The following is a 22,142-nucleotide window of genomic DNA, read 5'->3' as shown; positions in this document are numbered from 1 at the left end:
TGCTTTAAGCTAAAAAATGATAACGATAGGAAAATTAGAGTTGAGTCTAAGGATGATGTTGTAGCTATTGCAGGCGGTAATTTGGATAATGCTGATTTTGTCTTGTTTGTCACCGAGGATTCGTCGTTTAACCGATGGATTATGGATTCTGGTTGTTCTTTTCATGCTACACTCAACATGAACTGGTTTATTACTTATCAATGCATGGATAGTAGCAAAGTGCAGTTGAGAAACGACACTAAATGTGATGTTGTAGGTGTGGGTGATATTAGAATTAGAATGCATGATAGAATTGTGAAGACGTTGACTAGAGTAAGGCATGTTCCAGAGTTGAAGAAAAATCTAATTTTTTTGAGTTCATTGGATTGAGCTGGGTGTCGGTATTTTTCAGAATGTGGAATTTTGACAATTGTTCGAGGTGCCTTGATGATAATGAAAGGGATCAAGCACAATGGCCTGTATGAGCTTCTAGGTAAGACAATGATGGAATTCGCTACGGAGATGTCGGATGCATCGGTTCGAGAGTTTGAATTGTGGCATATGCATTTAGGGCACATTAGCGAGAAAAGCTTCTAAGTGAAAGAAATTTGTTATGTTGTTATATTGTTGACAACCTGAATGTATGCAGGCGCTGTGATTTAGATCAACGGCGGAAAGTGCAGATTTATGCGATCATCAAGAAAACCACAAAAATTGCAGAATTAATTCACTTGAATGTTCGCAAGCCGTCACGGTTTCCTTCGAGGAAGAGTAGAGAAGTCTGCTTGTCTCCCCGTAATGTAATCCCATATATTGACGGGTTTGGAATACCAAATGTGGCCCACTCGATATAGTTGAGGTGGGCTATCGGTTAGATCGACGGATCCAGACGCAGTTCGCGCATATCCTTCATGCGGTATGTCCGTTGTTTTCTCAAAGAACAAAAGAAGAATTGACAGCAAAAGTTGTGTGTTTGTAGCAAGCGGAACATATGGAAAGGAAAACCGCTTCTCTTCTGATTCAGAAAACTGAAAAAAAAAATACTTAAATGCAGACTAAAGCTGTTTTTTTTTTTTTTTTTTGGTTGCCCACTAAACACACGTTACCTATTAAGTAACAGATTGCTTGATCCACAAAAGTCAACAACAAACTAACAGAATAAATCTGCAACAAACTAACGTAATAGATAACATGCAACTAAACAACCCTACAAAATAGGACTCTAACAAATTGACTCAACGAAAAATAGATCGTGCAGCCTTGATGTATCAACACTCTCCTCCTGGATCAAGTGCTGCACACTCCTAACTTTGCCCCGAGAAGTTCGAATCGACCAACATGAAATGACTTAGTAAATATATCCGCAATTTAATTTTCTGAACTGCAGTACACCAGGTTCACCTCTCCAAACTTTTTCACTTCTCTCAAGAAGAAATACCCGACCTTAAAATGCTTTGTTTTTCCATGAAATACCGGATTTTGTGAAATGGCCAGAGTAGCTTGATTATCTACAAATACTTCTATGCCTTCTTCTTGCTCCAAATGTAGATCATCCGTCGCCTTCTTCAACCATAATGCTTGATTCACAGTGCAAAGAGGCCGCAATGAACTCGGCTTCCGCAGTTGATTGTGCTACTATTTCCTGCTTCTTTGAACACCAGGAAAAACATGCCGACCCAAATGTAAAGCAATAACCTAAAGTGCTCCTCATATCATCCACTAATCCCGCCTAGTCACTATCAGAATACCCCCGCAACTTAAACTCCCGAATTTTGCATAACTTAATTCCATATGAAAGAGTACCTTTCAAATACCTCAACACCCTCTTTGCAGCTACCATATGCAATTGACTTGCACAATTAAGAAATCTAGACGAGACACTTACAAGAAACATGATGTTTGGCCTAGTTGCAATGAGATACATAAGATAGCCAATCAAACTTCTATAAACTCTTTCATCTACGAGGTTCGATCCATCATTTTTTTGAAGCTTTTCCTTCTGACCCATTGGAGTACTCACACTCTTGCACTCCTCCATATTGAATCTCTTTAGGATCTCCTTCAAGTACTTCTTCTGACAAATAAAAACTTCATTCCGAGTTTGCCTAACCTCGATCCCCGGAAAATACGACATCTCACCAAGATCGGTCATTTCAAACATCTTCATCATCTCTTGCTTAAATGCGGTAATGTGAGCACTATTATTTCCTATCACCAGCATATCATCCACATAAAGAGACACCACCACTAAGTCGGATACTAACTTCTTGACATATAGAGTGGATTCACCGAGACTTTTCTTGAAACCTAGACCCAGCAAGTACTCATCCATCTTACTATACCATGCTCTGGGAGCTTGCCTCAAGCCATAAAGAGCCTTTTTCAACAAATAAACTTTCTCCTCCTGGCCTGGTGTGACAAAACCTTTTGGCTGCTCAACATAAATCTCCTCCCGCAACACTCCATTCAAAAAAGCAGATTTCACATCTAACTAATACACCTTCCATCCTTGTTGAGCTACCAAAGCAAGAGTCATTCTAATTGTATCCAATCTTGCAACGGGAGCAAAGGTTTCCGAGAAATCAACTCCCTAAACCTGTGCATATCCCTTCACCACCAACCTGGCCTTATGCTTATTCACCGAGCCATCGGGATTGAGTTTGGTCCCGAAAACTCATTTTACTCCAATCACCTTCCCGTCTTCAGGCCTCTCCACTAGCTCCCATGTCCGGTTCTTTTCTATCATGGCCAACTCTTCCTTCATTGCATTCATCCACTTCTGATCACTTTTAGCTTCCTCATAACCAGTAGGTTCCAAAACAGCCACACTACACCTCTGATATATATCGATCGGAGATCTGGTACCTCTAACTTGAACATCATCTACCAGCTCGTCGGTTTCAAGTAAGACCTCATTGTGCTTGCCTTGTGACTCATCTGTCCGGTCCCATTGCTCATCTTCCAAGAACCGAACATCCCCGCTAGTGATCACCTTCCATGTTTGTGGTTGATAGATCCTGTAGGCTTTTGACACTAAACTGTAGCCAACAAAGATTTCGGGTTCAACTTTCTCCCCTAGCTTGTTTCTCTTGACTCGTGGAATATGAGAAAAACACAGACAACCAAACACCTTCAAATTTCTTAGAATTGGCTTGACACCAAACCAACCTTCAAAGGGAGTTTTCTTCTCCAACACCCTTGTAGGAAGCCTATTCAGCAGAAAAACAGTTGTGTTTGTCGCTTATGCCCAAAATTCTTTTGCCAGATTCTTCTTATGCGATAGGCACCTAGTCATCTCCAGAATGGTTCTATTCTTCCTCTCACTTACTCTATTTTGTTGTGGAGAGTAAGGAGTGGTAAGCCGATGCTCAATTCTAGCCTCTTCACGTAAAGAGTTAAATCTCTACGGGGTGTATTCTGTTCCATTATCAAATCTGATGACCCGAATCTTGCAGCCACTTTGGTTCTCAACCCATCTTTTAAACTTCAAAAATATCTCAGTAACTTCCGACTTTTGCTTCATGAAGTAAATCCAGCACATTCTGGTATAATCATCAATAAAAATAATGAAATACCTATTCCATTTAGTGAAGGAGTCACTTGTGGACCACATAGATCTGTATGAATCACCTGCAGCTTCTCCGTAGCTCTCCAAGTGGATTCCTTGAAGGAAAGTCTTGTCTGTTTGCCCAGCAAACAAGCCTTGCACTTTGTGATTTGCTCCTCCAAGCTTGGTAACCCGGTTGCCATTTCACTCCTCTACATGAACAATACGCCTTTGTGATGAAAGTGCCCCGACCTCTTGTGCCATATCTACGAAGCACCGGCCCGGCACTTGAATGTTACCTGTTCTTTCTCGAGAGGATTCGGAGAAAAACTATTCTATTGCATCTTTATCTTGAACAACTCCCGACCACTGGAGTCAAAGATTAAACACTTCCCCTCTTCAAATACCACCTTAAATCCCTTTTCTACCAACTGTCCCACACTCAAAGAAATTCGATCAATCTCGGGCACATACATCACATTAGAAACCGGTTTAGTTCCAGCACAACTCTCTATAGCTACGGTCCCTTTACCTTTCACTTCTAAATACTCCCCATTCCCAACCCTCACTCTTGACTTCAACGACTTGTCAAGGTCTATAAATAATTTTTCATCACTTGTCTTGTGATTTGTGCAACCACTATCAACAAGCCAACTTTCACATGGAGTACTAGAAGAGAAACAAGAGGCAACGAACAGTTGATCTACCTCTTGCTGGGCTGCAGCATGTGCCTCACCTTGCTGTTGATCTCCCTTCTCTTTGCGGAACTTCTCAATGTGTCCAAGCTTGTGACATTTCTGCACTTTACATCCGGCCTCTTCCAACATCTAAAGTGCGGATGATTCTGTTTTCGACAATGCCGACATGAGGAATACCTTCCCCAATTGTTCTTGGAGTTGCTCGCACCGTTCTCTCTTGCGGCAGCTTCTGAACCGCTACTGTCATTCCATTTCTTCCCTTTCCACTTCTTGCCTTTCCCTCCTACATTCTGTTGTTCTTTGGCCTGCAAAGCTCCTTCCGTACTTCCTTCCAACCTCATTAACCTCCTCTGCTCTTGTGCTTGCAGAGCACTAAGCAATCCCGCCAACTTGATCCGAGACAAATCCTTGGTGTTCTCCAAAGAGGCAATGGTTGCCTCAAACCTTTCGGGCAAAGAGACAAGAATTTTCTGCACTAGCCTATTATCAGAGAGGTCGGTGCCTAGAACTCTTGCCTGATTTGCAATGCTTATCAACTTATCAGAATACTCCTTAATTGTCTCAGACTCCTTCATCTGCAGTCTCTCGAATTCCGTGATCAGATTTAGCCCCTTCATGCTTCTGATCCTCTCATCTCCTTGATACTCGGCTTTGAGGAAGTCCTAGATAGCTTTGGCTGATTCACAAGCAATAATTCTGCTGAAAATAGCAGGTGAGACAGAAAGATATAAACAAGACTTTGCCTTTGCCTTCCTTGTCATCCTCTCCTTGTGAAACTTGATCCGATTAATGGTTGGATTGTTAGGAAGGGGAGTAACTTCATAATCTTGTTCCACAACTTCCCAAAAATCACAACCCTCTAGATAGGCTCGCATTCTCACTGCCCAGGCTTGATAATTTTCTCCATCAAACACCGGTGAAGCCATTGAAAAAACACTCGATCCTGCCTCCATCTTGCCTTCGTCTTCTATGGATGCAGACACTCCTCTCAATCAATCTCACAAGTCACTCACAGCCCCTTAAGATCAAGAAGGCTCGATACCACTTGTTGTTTTCTCAAAGAACAAAAGAAGAATTGACAGCAAAAGTTGTGTGTTTGCAGCAAGCAAAACGTATGGAAAGGAAAACTGCTTCTCTTCTTATTCAAAAAACTGAAAAAAAAATAATTAAATACAGACTAATTTTTTTTTTTTTGTCGCCCACTAAACACACGTTACCTACAAAGTAACAGATTGCTTGATCCACAAAAGTCAGTAACAAACTAACAGAATAAATCCGTAACAAACTAACAGAATAGATAACATGCAACTAAACACCCCTACAAAATAGGACTCTAACAAACTGACTCACAGAAAATAGATCGTGCAGCCTTGATGCATCAACAATGTCGCCTCCATGCAAGTCGAAGCTACTTATATTGAAGGAAAGAGAACTGACAAATGGGACAGCAGGACTGCAGACGAGGGAGATAAGGATTAAGAGAGTGCACAAAGAAAGAGAACAAGACATGGTTGTGATGAGAAGTGTATTCTGCAACTGTTAAATATGAGGTTTGCACCATTCAAATGGTTTGAGACAGTGTGCTTTAGGATGAACCAGACATTGCTAAATGCAGATTTCGACACCGTCGAACACGCCAGGTCGACAGCTTCTTTGCAGCTTCTTCTAAAGTTGCTGGACAAGGGACATTTACTAAACAAATTCAACTTGGTCAGTTGGGCTCAACCCAAAAAGCAAGGATAAGCAATATGGTCAAAGTGCTGTTACAGAAAGTCCATATTTTCACACGCCATCTTGTTTGGACTTCCAGAAGATTGAGTTATTCCTCTTTCACTGCTAGTGTTTGTCAAATCAATTTACTGAATAACGTGATTCGGTGTAATAGCCTTTGAGCTTCCGTTTGTTTTGCGAGAAATAAATGATTTAAAAAATATTTTGACAATAAAAATTGATCTCCGTAAACATTGAGATAATCCTCTTTTACTGCTAGTGTTTACCGGTGATCATTGAGACTCCGTTTGTTTGTTTCGCAAGAAATAGATGATCTGGAAAACATTTTCTAGAATATGATCACTCGTATAGCTTCAAATAATTAGTTTATGAAAAATACTTTCATTATTAATAACAATTTATGTCCAAATATTTCTTGGATGATGAATTTTTTTTTTCATTTATTCATTATTGTAAGAGATACAAGCATTTGGAAAATATTTTCTGACAATAAAAGTTCTCCTCACCGTAACAGTAACATGTTTGTAAAGTCAGCTTCTTCCCCAAATAGCTTGGGCTTTAGGCAAGCACTATCCAAGGATTTCTTGGATCCTTGGATATGGCCTTAAGGCATATGGTATGTTCCTTTTTGCTGTATTAGTTTGTTATTTATACTGCTTTGCCTATGCGTGGCAGGCGATTGTAAGTAGACACGGTTACAAAATCGGAATCATCCACTGCATCAAATCGCAAACCGCGGGATCGATGAACAGAAGCGTTCCTAAAAATGATTTACGGGGGCTTGATGATAAAAATCCGTGCTAGTTGATTAGGACTGGTGGCTGACGAGGACCTCTTATTTGAAACAAGATCACACTTTGGACATTCTTTTGAGAAAATAAAGGCATTTCAGACCCTTAATGAGAATTTATCCTTATTTTTATAAACGTGAATTATGGTGAACAAGCTTTAGAAAATGGTACCCTTGTTGGTAGATCGGCGTATTCCTTCAAGAGCCCATTTTCCAAGAGCCACAATTCAGCCCACTTACAATTTCATTCATCTAATATGTACAAAAAAGTCAATGAAGTGGGGACAAAAAATTTCTTGGCTCTTTGGATTAATGCAAGCATCCGAGTGCCCTTTTTCTTGGTTCAGTTATTCAACCTCAGGCAAAAAAGTTGACAGGAAATTAGCTTATGACTTCCTGTCCAAAGACAGCTCTCCTCCATTACGCTAATTTTAAAGGGTAAGAGTTTTGAAAAGGGAACAACCTTTGGAATTTTCGTTCGAACATGTTGCCTCCATAAAAAAACTCAGAAGCCTCCTTGTTCTTGCAATATCAGTGCAGGTCATAGATTCTTGCTAGAACTGACTCCCCTTAAATACCTGCTGAAACGTCTCCGCGACCATTATTTCCCCAAAAATGCTAAAGCTATGTTGGAACTGGAAAGACTTGTCCGAGCATGGCATTTTCATGCTCTTTGAAAGAGGAAACATCATAACAAGTGACAACTCACTGATACAGAAGCTTTGGGAGGTAACAGAAACAAGAAATTCCTAGGTTACACTAACCAGGTTGTGTATGAATGAGCGGTAAATGGCGGAATGGGCCGCTTTAGTTGAAAACAGGAAAGCACTATAACAGGTAACATTAGCTAGATTTTTCCTAGTGTTTAGAACTAGATAGCTATAAAAAGTGACTCATCAAGAACCCGTCAATGACCTATTGTTAACTGACCTGAGGGCAGTGCTGAAAGTTGAGTCCTTTGATATTTTGGCTGATTTTACATCCATACATTGAACAAGTTGCCCGATGTTTTTACGCAGACATCATGTGCTCAGTGTACTATAAGCAAGGGTGGTCCTAGGCCATAAAACCATTAACTAACCAAAAGATCACTTTTCTTATTGCTTTTCGTCGGTGAAGACCTTTCCAGGATTTTTGGATTCTGAAAAGGTATTCTTTGAACAGCGGCCAGGCAACCTAAACTGTCCCCAGCATAGTTTTTTCTTCCCTTGATTTAGCTCTAAATTGCACTCTTCTTAAGCTCTTGTTTCGCTACTATCCTCGGTGCATAAATTCAACCACTTTCTGATTGTAAAATTTCTACCTATTATATAGCGACCTAATCTTTCGAGTAAATTATGCAACTGTAGAGGCTAAAAGGCGTCTCCAGAGTGTGGCACAGAGTCAAAGAAACTACTTTAGGTGAAATCTATGTCAACCCATTGATCAGCAGTCAACATGTGTTGCTGCATGGCTTTTGGAGCAATGATATGTCTTGCTTAACGGGAGGCGATTCTTGAATAGAAGAGGAAGACTCTATTCTAGGTGCTGATCGCTGATATAAAAAGGGAACCTTGTAGGTGTCAAATGGAAACTCGGGTACCAAGGCTTCTAGCTGAAGAAATCTGATAACTTGTCCTGCTTTCGGCCTTCTCTTAGGATCTGGATGCTCACACCAAAGTCCCAGCATCATCAAGCATTCCATTTCCTTCCTATCAAAACTTGAATTCAAAGTCTCCTCGGCTGCTTCAAGCATGTTTCCAGTTTGGTAAAGCTGCCAAAGCCACTTGTATAGTGGGACTTGATATTCACCTTCCTGGTAGGTCCTCCTACCACATGCGATTTCTAGAGCCACAACCCCGAAGCTGAACATGTCAGGCTCTTTAGTAGCCTTCCCTTCAGTCACATATTCCGGTGCCAGATAGCCGCATGTCCCTACCACATCCGTCATTTGAGTCCTGAACTGGGGGTCAGCGAGCTTGGCCACTCCAAAGTCGTCGAGCTTGGTGCTGAAGCTTGTATCGAGTAATATGTTGGCAGCTTTTATCTCTCTGTGAAGAACGCATTGCTCTGCTTCTTCACGAAGATAATTAAGGGCTAACGCCAGGCCTAGAGCTATCTTGTACATCACATCCCACGGCAGACTTTTCCTAGATCCAAAGAGATGATTATCAAGGCTACCATTAGGCAGGTATTCATAAACAAGCAAATATTCATCTTCCTCTTGGCACCATCCAATGAATTGCGCCAGATTTCGGTGGATCACCGCCATCATCGATCCCTGTTTACGTCTCGTTGATAGTTTGCCGGCTGCCTCTGCCGCTCGGTGCCCCATCACCATCAATCAATCTCAGTCACAGTTGACCGATCCCAAGACACCACGAAGGTTCCTTGACTACTGCTCCTCTTTCATAAACCCTGTAGACAATGAGTATGGACTTCAAGAACGTAAAGTTGGGAAGGAGACCGGCCAAAATGAGATATAGGACATACTTCTTCTTAAGTTATAGATCATGTTCTTCGTCCTTATGTCTTCATAATAAAACATCATCTTGAAAAATATTACATTATATCCTTGGACTCGTATGAAGAAATTCTACTAGACCGAGTACGTATAGGAGCTGAATCTCAAATGACGCTCTTCATCATTTGTATGTATTTACCGGCTATGACAATGGTAATGGGCTTTTCAAAATCTGAAGCAAGGTGCAATTTTCCAATGAAACAGTTCACTTCAAGCTGCAAACTTTGTCCTAACAGCACAGGTGCAAGCCAAGTAAAGCGATGTACAGTAAGGGATCTTCAGGTTCTGGTCGCCATTCTTTTTTTTTCCCATTCTTTGCCACTGCCTTATCGTTAGACCTCTTCACGTCAGTATACCTCGCTTCAATGGCAATGTCAAGGACAAACTCTTTGGAGGCCATGCCAGGATCCAATAGAGAGCATCAGTCGATCTCTCTGTAACTGACGGTCACATGACTAGCAGCGGAGAACGCCTCCAGTGTTCCAAACCTGTGTGTATGTGGGGATTCTTCTATAGGAAGGGAAGTGGATTTCTCGACCTGATTCTCTTTCGCCATCAAAAGATAAAGTCCCACGAAGATTGGCGATGGATTGGCATTTTTCGTCACTCCGGTTGACATCCATCAGCAAATACACAGCATCAACCCGTGGGAATTCGCTTCAAACTTGGATGTTGCACGTCGGCAATCGGCTAATGCAACCCTCTCTCGATCAAACTGCAAGATTCACTGATTGCCCACACTTTGTGACAGATCTGGCAGCACGTTTCTCGCTATCAATGGTTGCGACCGGGTTTGCTCACAGAGAAGAGGAAAATGTATAATTCTAGGAGCAAAAGAAGACTTTTAACTCTCCTCCCTCGGTGATACTCCTACCATACTTTGTAATATCTTGAAGTTGCGGTAGCGCTTTAAAAAATATATCTACAACTCGGTTTTGCAATATTTGAGTTAGATCTTGTTAGGCTGTGATTCATACTCCCTATCGACAGAAAGATGCATGCGTTCTGTTATATATATTCTTTTTTGCTTATAAATGAGAAATATGACGAGAGGTACGAGATGCTAATTATAGTAAAATCCTCTACTCGGACGTAGACTTAGTTTAAGGGTGAATTAGGATAAAACCTGGTATCTCGATTTCTCTTTCTTATTTTTACGTTTTATTTCGTTTTAATTGTGCGCCAAATCTTAACTGATCTCTACATTACTTTGCATTTCTCGTGTGAAATGATTCTTTTTATGCCGATGTAAGTTCTGTCTGTGTTTTTCTTATGTCCTCTAATACTCTTCAAAATCATTCCGTTTGACCAGTGGCGGTAACGGTTGCGGTTGCGACGCACTTGGCTAAGGTGATAGACTGCATCTGCGTGGCTCAGTTTTGCATTTTGGATGCCCATGTGAGCATTCCAGAATTTAGTGTAGATTCATAGCCAATATTTGGAAAACACCCTATTTTGAAGATGGAAAAATAATGCTACTAATGAGTGCGTTACTCCAATGTAGTTCTTCCAGTCGATTTTCGCTAGAAACCACTAAGGTGACGGTCTATTTATCGCCGACCGCCTTACGTTGCACAACGTCGCACCAATGATTTCCAACAAAAATTGATCGAAACAACTACAATGGTATTTCGAATAAAGTTTTAGGGCTAAATTGGCAAAAAAATGAAAAGTCTGGGACTGAACTGTCATCCGTAAAACAACTCTAGAATCGATTGGACCAATTCCCCAAATTAACTCCCCCTACCAATGAAGTGGAAAAGTGTGACGTGCTTCTGCTATCGGGATAAGGAGACCTAAACCTTCTCGGACTTGATTTGAAATTGACATTGGAGGTTGATAACCAGTTTAAAGTCTGAAATCCACACGATGTAACACGGAGAAAATAATAGCAATATTTCCCATTTTGTAGCAGCAGGCAACTTTTGGCAAAGAGGGTTTCAGCGGCAATGCTCCTATCTCTTTGTTAATGTCAGTCTGAGCACGAAACTCATAATTTTTTTTTTTTTTTTCCATTCATCTTGATCATGAATAAGACCCTGCTGAAGCCACCAGCAAAGAGATGTGCTACAGGAAGTGGAACAGTAATAAGTGCTATCAACCTAAATATCTGAGAGGGACAACGTCCAAGTTTGAAGCAAACTCTCCCATGAACAAAACGACCTGAACACACGAATATTTCTTGCTCGTAGAATTATAGGTCACCATGACATTAGTAGCACCGCCGTTGGGTGATCCAACATCCCAACGAGCGTAAACAAGTGGCTCGAGGGAGTTACTGTTGATTCCTACGTGCTGCATTTGAGGGTCAATTCTTAGTTAAGTCGAGCTCGACAACCCTGATTTGGTTCTGTGGCCCGTCATCAACCGTGCTCACGTTGAGGAATCCTAGTTATCCACCAGCCGAGTTGGGCAGGATTGAGAAGCCAACGGGAGCAAGAAAAGAAAAAAAGGGAAAGCTACTTGTATTGAAGGAAAGAGAACTGATAAGCGGAATAGCAGGACAGCAGACGAGATGACGCAGTAAAAGATGGTGCGAGCACAAAATGAAAGATAACAAGACACAGTTATGGTCATAATTATATTCTACAACTGTACAGATGAGGTATGCTTTTGCGGAAGATTTAGACACGGCGAAACGTATGATCAACCGCTCCTTTGCAGTTTCTGCTAAAGTCATTGGACAAGAGACATTCTTTCTAAACAAGAGTAGGTCGATTGACCATAAATAATCCGTCACAGCATCTATTTTATTTCCAAAAAAATTCAAACTGGCTATAGCAGCCATGATCTATCTTGCTGTACTGGAACTGAATTCTTCAATAGAAGACGATTCTGTTCTTTGTGCTGATGGCTGATATGAAGTGGGAGCCTCGTATGTGCCAACTGGAAGCTCGGGCACCGGGACTTCTTGCCGAAGAAATCTGATGACTTGTCCTGCTTTTGGTCTTCTCTTCGGATCTGGATGGACGCACCACAGTCCCAGCATAATCAAGCATTCCAATTCCTTCCTATCGAAACTCGAACCCAATGTCTCATCCGCTGCTTCAAGCATGTTTCCAGCAAGGTAAAGTTGTAAAACCCACTTGCGTAGCGGAACGTAAAATTCACCTTCCTGATAGGTCCTCCTGCCGCATACGATTTCTAGAACAACGACCCCAAAGCTGAACATATCCGATTCTTTAGTAACCTTACCTTCACTCAAGTATTCTGGCGCCAGGTAACCATACGTCCCTACCACGTCCGTCGTTTGTGTCCTGAACTGGGGGTCAACGAGCTTAGCCACTCCAAAGTCTCCAAGCTTAGTGTTGAAGTTCGTGTCGAGTAATATGTTGGCGGCTTTTATATCTCTGTGGAGAACACACTGCTCTAGGTCTTCATGAAGATAGTTGAGGGCTTGCGCAAGCCCTGAAGCGATCTTGTACCTCACATCCCATGGCAGACATTTTCGAGTTCCAAAGAGATGATTATCAAGGCTACCATTAGGCATATATTCATAAACAAGCAAAAACTCACCTTCCTCTTGACACCATCCAATGAATTGCACCAGATTTCGGTGTAACATGCGGCTTAGTATCTTGACTTCGTTGGTGAAGACCTTCTCTGAATGTTTGGATTCTGCAAAGACTCTTTTGATGGCAACTAGGCGATCCAAACGGCTCAAAAATCCTTTATAAACTTGGCTGGACCCTCCTTGGCCTAGTCTTTGATCATTCGCAAAGCCATTTGTAGCAACAAGCAATTCTTGATAAGAGAATTCCAGGGGCAATGCTGCTATTTCTTTGTCAAAGTGAGTGAGAGCCCGAAACTCGCGTATTTTCCTCATCTTGATCATAATTAAGCAAGAACCGGCTGAAATAACCAGCAAGAGACATGCTACGGGAACAGTGATGAATGTTATCACCCTATACATCTTAGAGTTTACCCCCTTTCTTGATGTATCTGCCGATTGGGGACGCACGACATCCAAGTTTGAAGTAAATTCCCATGAGTTGATGCTGTGTCTCTCTGGATGTGGGCCTGTCGAAGCTGAGAATCCAATTGCTACTGATTCAGGAAGAACTTGGGCGAGATTAATCGCGCAAGAAAGCGAGGACTCTGGCTTATGTGGCGAAACCGGCTCACCATCAAACGACCAGGACACAGTAAGATTGTGGCTAGTGGAATTATAGGTCACCAAAACATTAGTAACAGTACCGTTGTGTGAGCCAGCATCCCAAGGGGCAGAACAGAGTGATGAGAGCGAGTTTCTGTTGATTCCTATGTGCTGCGTCGGAGGATCAAATTCTTGGTTCACACAACTATCGAACTCGACGACCACAGTTTGGTTATGGGGCTGAGAATCATACGTGTCCTCACTGAAGAGTCCTAGGAATCTACCCGCCGATTTAGGGGGGACCACGAAGCCAACAGGAGCAAGAAAGAAGGCCAGGCCATCACCATATTGAGTGCAGTTGGGAATATCAATGGTGAAAGAGAAACGAGTGGAGAAGTCTGCTTCTTTCCCCGTAACAGAATCCCATATATCTACGGGCTCGGCATACCGCACGTGCCCTACTTGACAGGTGGGCTGAACGGAGCCTTCCGTGAGAACAACTGATCCAGATACTGTTTTCGCGACTCCTTCGTACAGTATGTCGCTTTGGCTAGTGTCGAAGCTACTTACATTAAAGGAAAGAGAAGCGACGAAGGGGATAACAGGACCGCAGATGAGGGAGAAGAGGATGAAGAGACTGAACAGAGAAAGAGAGCAAGGCATGTTCGTGGTGAGAACTGCTTTCTGCTACCTGTTAAAAGACGAGTTTTGCACCATTCAAACTGGTTCGAGATTGTGTGCTTTTGGATGAACCAAACATTCCTAAAAGTAGAGCTATGATGCTAAATTGAGCGTCCCAACAAATTTATGGTACTGCTACCGACATTGTTCCTCCCTTTATTTAAATAGATCTAAGTGTTGGTCCTGGCATTAACAAATTTCTTGGAAAGACCTCAAAAGGCACAACCCAAAAGGCACGTATAAGCTATATATGGTCAAAATGCCGTTTCTTCGGTGTCATAACTTTCCACGAATTGCTTTATTAAAGAAAGTGACTCGGTCTAATAGTCTTTGAGACTCCATTTGTTTCGCAAGAAAGAATAATTTGAGGAATATTTAAAAAAAAAATAATCGCTTATATTGCCTCAAACATTTTCGTGGATGAACTGGGGGATATAAGTGTCTTCTATTCTATTCATGAGTACTCTGAGATTGGAAATCAATTGATGATGGCTATACAACTTGAGACTTAGAGATAGGAATGCTATCAGTCAAAATCATAGAGCTAAATAAGCGCCGTCATCATCGGGCCCCGTTACGTCTCATTGATAGATTGCCGGTCGGTGCCCCATCACCGTCAATCAACTCTGTCACAATTGACCGATCCCTAGTCACCCGCGAAGGTTCCTTGACTACTGCCTCTCCTTCATAAAGCCTAGAGACTATGACAATGGTGGACATCAAGACGCAGAGTTGTGAAGGAGACCAGCCGAAATTTTATGTAGGCCATATAGCTTCTTTAAGTTACGGATCATGTCGTTCGTCCTTATGTCTTCGTAATAAAACATCTTCTTGAAATATAGCACATTAAATGCTTGGACTCGTATAAAGAAATTCGACTAGACCGAGCACGTATAGGAGCTGAATCTCAAATGATGCTCTTAATCATTTATGTACACCTAGCGGCTATGACAATGGTAATGATCTTTTCAAAATCTGAAGCAAGGTGTAATTCTGCCAATGGAACAGTTCAAGCTGCAAATTTTGTTCAGACGGCAATTACAAGCGAAGTAAAATGATGTGCAGAACGGGATCTTCGGGCTCTGGTCTCCATTGGTTTCTTATTGTTAGACCTCTTCCGTTCAATATACCTAGCTTCGATGGCAATGTCCAGGATGAACTCTTTGGAGGGCATGCTAGGATCCAATATTTGGGATTCTTCTATAGGAAGGGAAGCGGATTTCTCAACCTGATTCTCTTTTGCAGGCTCCATTTGCCTCCCCAATTAAGTATGTCCACGCCTAGTGCTAGACAAAAGACCGGACTAAGCACGAGAGAAAATGATAGAGTAGTGGTCCCACGGAATCTCATAAGTTTAACATGAATCGTTTATGGAAATTAAGAAAAGTTGGCGGTGGTCTCACAAAATCTCATAAGTCTAACATGATTCCATTGTGTGGAAATTTAATATTCGAGAATGTTAAATCATGTCTCGACTTGAATTGTTTACGGAAATTGACCCGAATCAGATAACGTGAATTGGAACTATTGATCGGATTCTTAAGTAGATAGACTCCTCATGATTATTTAAGATATTTATCCAAGATTTATTAATCAGGATGGTCCCTTCGGAAATATAGAAGACCAATAATACAAAGTCCACAGTGCAGGGGGTTCTCTTGACCGTACAAAAGAAAGGCATGTTTTCTACAATATATGTAATACACGCGGGGTCAAGAGGGTTAAAAGAGGAAAGGTAAACAAAGGGTTTTGTTTAATTTTTTTTTCGATGGACAGAAGCCGCACACAGAAGAACGACGACTTCTTGGGTTGATTTGGGTTGTTTTGTTGAGATCTTCTGGCCGCGATTTGAATTGGAACTTGCGGTTTGCTTTTGTCTTAATTTAGGTATAGAAAACACTCGAAAGTACGAGCGATTGTAACTTAGATTCTCCAATTATAATAGATTATTCTTGCTGGCATTCCCCGTGAATAAAGATACTGACATTCGGATCGAACCACGTAAATGTCGTGTCCTTTATCGTTTCTCGTTGATTTCTCTAATAATTTCGCATTAACTTATTTGCAAGATAAGTTACGCATGGATGCTAATGCCATAACAGGGAAGCTCAATGTTACTGTGCCCTGGTCGCCTGAAGGAGGGACTCTGTCACTATCTTTCCATGATAAAAAGGTCTTAAAATGAGAAAATATATGTGACCAATAGGTCTCAAAAGTCTTCGGCCGTGTCAAGGTCGACTATGACAAACCATTTTTTTCCCCCCGAGTTTTGTTGGCCGCTTGTTTCTGTCTGCTACATTGTGCTTCGATCCTTACAAGCAGCAACCGCGCAAAGGACGGGAAGCATACATGAAGCAGAAATCTGAGGTTATATTGCAGGCCCGCGACTGCATGTACGCAAGACCTGGAAGTCAAAAGTTGAGACGGCGCACGACGAATCGAATCGGTCAAAGTAGCGTAATGACCCAGTCCAAGTCACCAAGTGCATGGTAAACATGATTAAGGACTTCGATTAAGGCCCGAGTTTTAATTGTTCTCTTTCGATCGTCATTGAAGTGCCCTTCCGCTTGACTGAGTTTGAATGTACCAATGGCAGCACATGGAATTAGGCAGATGGATTACCCCAAATGTGACAAAGTTGCTGAGTCTGCCTCAATAGTGAAGGGCAACCGATGTCTTATCACTGATTGAGCAGCAAAAGCCTCGCTTGAAGGGAAAGAACATGACTCTATTCGTCGTTTGGGAAACTTGAGCACATAAATAGTTCGCTCTGAAAACCTTTGCGCCTCTTCTGAGAGGGACTTTTATCATATACGCAGACTTTGTTGCAATGAACGGGCGTTGCATGGAAGACTTTCTTAGTCTTCGCGGCCATTCTGAATTAGCTCGTCTTCTCGCCAATAGCTCCACGAACTTATTATACTTCGTCGAAAAAGGACTCTTTTGTCGCGCAAACAGGCATTTACGAATTTAATATTACAGAGAATGACCCTTGCGTGCGTGCCATAGTCAGCCTCGGCCTCTTGGGCTACATTCTTGTCTTTCTGGAAGTGGCGTTATTTCCTAAACTTGACCCATTCTGATTCTTAACATGACTTTACGACCTGCTCTCATTCTTGCTTAAATTTGGGTTGAATTTATGTTTATCCTAGCAAGCTTTCCATCCAGTTCACAAGTCGTCACGAGTTGTTTCAACTAATTGACTGCGTCAAAGGGAAGGAAGCATGTGAAGGACAAATCGAGAAACTTGTCCGATTCTTTCGACGAGAGAACCTATAAGACCGAAAGCTTTTGCGACTGAAAGGAGTTGCAAGTCACTAGCCATGTTAGCGCATGCTTTGTAAGCACGAACTGTAAACAATCACTTTGTAATCTGCTTGAATGGTGTATTGAATATTTGTTTCTGGCAATGTTTATAGCAACATTTCTGTGATCAATAAATAATCGGTCCTGGAGATTATATATACGCTGATTTTTGCTGCCTGCTGAAGAGGCAGGAGTGGAGCGACAGATGTGAGAACTAGAGTAGCTTCTTCTGGCATGACCGAGAAATGCAAAACACACTTCGAAGATTTAGGACTGAACTGCCATCCGTAAAATAAATCTAGGATCGATTGGACAATTTCTGTAAATAACTCCCTCAAGTGCTACCAACCTATATATCTGAGAGGCACAACGTCCAAGTTTGAAGCAAACTCCCATGAATTGATGCTGTGTCTCTCCCCAATTGGCCATAACAAGCTGAGGCTCCAGTTGCTACAGATTCGGGAGAAACTTTAGCAAGATCAATCTGGCAAGAAAGCGAGGATTTTTGCTTTTCCGGAGAAACCGGCTCACTACCAAACAGCCAGAACACACGAAGACTCATGCCAGAAGAATTATAGGTCACCATAACATTAGCAACACCTCCGTTGGGAGATCCAACTTCCCAACGAGCGGAAACAAGTGGCTCGACCGAGTTACTATTTAAAGGGTCAAATTCTGAGTTAAGTTGAGCTCGACAAGCACGATTTGGTTCCGTGATCCATCGTCAACCGTGCTCACTTTAAAGAATCCTAGTTATCCACCAGCCGAGTTGGGTAGGATTGAGAAGCCAACGGGAGCAAGAAAAAAAAAAGCAATGGATTTGGTATGCTGGATGTGGCCTACTCGAAAGTTTGACGGAGTGAGGCGTTCGGTAAGAATGACGGATCCAGACACAGTTGTTACGACTCCTTCATATAGTGAGTTGGTCAGATTCACATCAAATCTACTTGTATTGAAGGTGTTGTGAATAAAGGGGCAAGCGAATCGGTAAAATAGTCGGAAAAAAGGAAACCAAATCGGACACCGGAGTTACATGGTTGGTGTTGAAAATGTGTCTCGAGTTTGAGCTCGAAGCAAAAATCTAAATTTAAAAAATAAGTATATCTCGTTCGTAAAATTAAAAGAAAGATAGATATTCAGATATCCTGCGCACGTCCGAAATTGAGCAAGGGCAGAATTCGGTTCGGTTACTCCTTTTGGTGAGTTGGACTTGGACTTGGTCAAAAACAATGGGTCAGAGAAATAACGAAAGGGCATAAAAGATTCGGAGTTTTCTCTACATGGATTGATGACCGAATTTTAGTAGGCTTCAGGTCGACGTCATCCAAGAAGTCCAGGATATATATATTTGCTCATGTGTCAAGGGATGCTTTTAACGAAGAAATTGCAGCACCACTTCACGTGAGTGCTTGGAGGATGCCGTTGTTGATGAATACGTAGATATTAGTTCTGAAGCGCCGTTTCTACGAGTGCTTGGCAGTGGACGTCCTCGTGGAATTGCGTCAATAACTTCAGTATTCCAGCTAATTAAATCTTGAGATTAGATTTGTGTAATTTCTTTGTAAGATTGAGAGATTATTTCGCGAGAAATTATGAGCTAAAACTCTGTGTGCATTATTGGATGTGATTGAGATTTGAGAAATGCTGAGAGTGTTTGAGTGACTCGAGTGTGGTTTGTAACCTCCGTGTATCGCTTGATGTATAGTGAAATTCGTTCCTGCTCTCCCCGTGGACGTAGGTCTTTACTACCGAACCACGTACATTTAATGTCCGATTTATTTTCTCGTGCTGTCTATTTATGTTCGATCGCTAGCTTTCGCGCAACAATTCGATCCAAATTTGGGAACCTACGTCCACAGAGAGAGTATGAATGAATCCCACTGTAGGAACAAGCGATACAATGAGGTTACAATCACTCGAACACTCAAACACACTCTCGATATTTTCTAGCCTCTAATTATACTCAATAACTCACTCAATATTTAGCCCCACACAATTTCTAATGAAATCTCACTCGAAGAATTATACAAGTTTTGCTCGCAAGAATTTAACCGGCTAAATCACTAACGGAAATAATTACAATAAGTAAGCCCTCAAGAATGAACTGGGCGCACTCTTTGTTGGACGTCTCCCACTCTCTTTTATAAGAGAAAGAACAAGACAAAAAAAAAAAAAAAGGACTCAATAAATGGCAACAACTGCGCCCACAAGACACATCTCTGGACGCCCTCCATTTTTCACGGCATGCAATGTGCATGCAATAATGAAGGAGAGAAGCAAGTGCCCGCTCGTAAGTCTTCTTCCTCCTTCATACACGCCAACCCCCTCATTAAATGAAAAGGACAAGAGGACAGCTATTCTGCTCACAATTGTGATCGCACGTAATCGAGTTCACATATTTTATTGGCCTGGATTTCGTTCGATGGGCTTACACTCGAGATATATTTCAACAAAGAAAAGAGAATTGAAAAAGAGAATATCAAGACAGCAGACGAGGGAGAAAGAGATTATGCCAGCGCAAAATGAAATAGAACAAGACACGATTATGGCTAGAATTGCATTCTCAGCGAGAGTAGGTCGATTGATCACAAATTGTCTGTCACAAGGTCGATTTTATTTCTCGAAAAGTCAAAATGGCTTTAGGCGCGATGATCTATCTTGCTGAAAAGGAACTGAATTCTTCAGTAGAAGACGATACTGCTCCTTTTGCTGATGGCTGATATGAAGTGGGAGGCTCGAATGTGCCAGGTGGAAGATCGGGCACTGAGGCTTCTTGCTGAAGATATCTGATAACTTTTCCTGCTTTCGGTCTTCTCTTCGGGTCTGGATGGACGCACCACAGTCCCAGCATCATCAAGCATTCCATTTCCTTTCTGTCGAAACTCGAACCCAATGTCTCGTCCGCTGCTTCAAGCATGTTTCCAGCAAGGTAAAGCTGCCAAACCCACTTGCGTAGCGAAACGTAAAATTCTCCTTCCCGAAAGGTCCTCCTTCCGCATGCGATTTCTAGAGCCACGACCCCGAAGCTGAACATGTCGGATTCTTTAGTAACCTTACCATCACTCAAGTATTCTGGCGCCAGGTAACCATACGTCCCTACCACGTCCGTCGTTTGTGTCCTGAACCGGGGGTCAACAAGCTTAGCCACTCCAAAGTCTCCGAGCTTAGTGTTGAAGTTCGTGTCGAGTAATATGTTTGCTGCTTTTATATCTCTATGGAGAACACACTGCTCTAGATCTTCATGAAGATAGTTGAGGGCTAGCGCAAGCCCTGAAGCGATCTTGTACCTCACATCCCATGGAAGACTTTTTCGAGTTCCAAAGAGATGATTGTCGAGGCTACCATTAGGCATATATTCATAAACAAGCAAAAACTCGCCTTCCTCTCGGCACCATCCAATGAATTGCACCAGATTTCGGTGTATCATGCGGCTTAGTATCTTGACTTCGTTGGTGAAGACCTCCTCTGAATGTTTGGATTTTGCAAAGATTCTTTTGACGGCGACTAGGCGGTCTAAACGGTTCAAAAATCCTTTATAAACTTGGCTGGACCCTCCTTGGCCTAGTCGTCGATCACTTGCGAAGCCATTTGTAGCAACAAGCAACTCTTGATAAGAGAATTTCACCGGCAATGGTACTATCTCTTTGTCCATGCCAGTCAGAGGTCGAAACTCGTATTTTTTCCTCTTCTTGATCACGAATAAGCAAGACCCTGCTGAAATAACCAGCAAGAGACATGCTATGGGAACAGTGATGAATGTTATCATCTTATACATCTTAGAGTTTACCTCCTTTCTTGATGTATGCAACGATGGGGGATGCACGACGTCCAAGTTTGAAGTAAATTCCCATGAGTTGATGCTGTGTCTCGTTGGATATAGGCCTGTTGCAGCTGAGATTCCAATTGCTACTGATGAAGGAAGAACTTGGGCAAGATTAATCGCGCAAGAAAGCGATGACTCTTGCTTATGCAGAGAAACTGGCTCACCATCAAACGACCAGGACACAGTAAGATTCTGGCTAGTGGAATTATAGGTCACCAAAACATGAGTAACACTAGCGTTGTGTGAGACGGCATCCCAACGGGCAGTAACGAGTGATGAGAGCGAGTTTCTGTCGATTCCTACGTGTTGCGTCGCAGGATCAAATTCTGGGTTCACATAACTATCGAACTCGACGGCCACAATTTGGTTCTGGGGCCCAGAATCATACGTGCTCCCATTGAAGAGTCCTATGTATCTACCAGCCGATTTAGGGGGGATTACGAAGCCAACAGGAGCAAGAAAGAAGGCCACGCCATCACTATATTGAGTGGAGTTGAAAACATCACAGGTGAAAGAGAAACGAGTAGAGAAATCTGCCTGTTTCCTCGTAACAGGATCCCATATATCAACGGGCTTGGAATACTGCACCAGGCCTCCTTGACAGATGGGATAGAAGCCTTCCGTGAGAACAACGGATCCAGACACAATCTTTGCAACTCCTTGGTAATGTATGTCGCTTAGATTCGTGCCGAAGCTGCTTACATTGAAGGAAACAGAACTGACAAAGGGGATAACAGGACAGCAAACGAGGGAGAAGAGGATGAAGAGAGTGAACAGAGGAAGAGAACAAGACATGGTTGTGGTGAATAAGCGTATTCTGCAACTGTTAAAGATGAGGATCGTGCCATGCAACTGGCTTGAGATGAGCGTGCCTTTTAATGAACCACAAATTCCTGGAACCAACTTTTGACTCGTTCAACGGCTTCTGCTTCTGGGCTTTTCTCCTCCGCGTGGTGGTACTCCTCTCCTGGAAATGTTGGAGTGGACT

The 22,142-nt window shown here is 42.2% G+C and overlaps 3 protein-coding genes across 3 annotated transcripts; all 3 read right to left on the bottom strand.

Annotated features, from left to right (window-relative positions):
- Nucleotides 1–8,177: 8,177 nt before the first annotated feature.
- LOC115743807 (L-type lectin-domain containing receptor kinase IX.1-like) lies at nucleotides 8,178–9,059 on the bottom strand. Its single transcript, XM_030678782.2, has one exon. It carries the CDS (start codon nucleotides 9,057–9,059, stop codon nucleotides 8,178–8,180), a length of 882 nt encoding a protein of 293 aa, XP_030534642.2.
- A 2,885-nt stretch (nucleotides 9,060–11,944) lies between these two features.
- LOC125315065 (L-type lectin-domain containing receptor kinase IX.1-like) lies at nucleotides 11,945–15,555 on the bottom strand. The gene is made up of 2 exons (XM_048279008.1): nucleotides 15,551–15,555; nucleotides 11,945–14,024 (listed from the first exon to the last, which is right to left on the bottom strand). The coding sequence occupies exon 2, from the start codon at nucleotides 14,005–14,007 to the stop codon at nucleotides 12,040–12,042; it is 1,968 nt and encodes a 655-aa protein (XP_048134965.1). The 5' UTR covers nucleotides 14,008–14,024; nucleotides 15,551–15,555; the 3' UTR covers nucleotides 11,945–12,039.
- A 4,429-nt stretch (nucleotides 15,556–19,984) lies between these two features.
- LOC115743808 (L-type lectin-domain containing receptor kinase IX.1-like) lies at nucleotides 19,985–21,949 on the bottom strand. The gene has a single exon (XM_030678783.2). It carries the CDS (start codon nucleotides 21,947–21,949, stop codon nucleotides 19,985–19,987), a length of 1,965 nt encoding a protein of 654 aa, XP_030534643.2.
- Between the last annotated feature and the right edge of the window lie 193 nt (nucleotides 21,950–22,142).

This window comes from Rhodamnia argentea, chromosome 5, assembly GCF_020921035.1.
Source record: "Rhodamnia argentea isolate NSW1041297 chromosome 5, ASM2092103v1, whole genome shotgun sequence".
Classification (NCBI taxonomy): domain Eukaryota; kingdom Viridiplantae; phylum Streptophyta; class Magnoliopsida; order Myrtales; family Myrtaceae; genus Rhodamnia; species Rhodamnia argentea.
The sequence above is the reverse complement of the archived record's forward strand: the minus strand, read 5'-3'. Positions and strand labels throughout refer to the sequence as shown.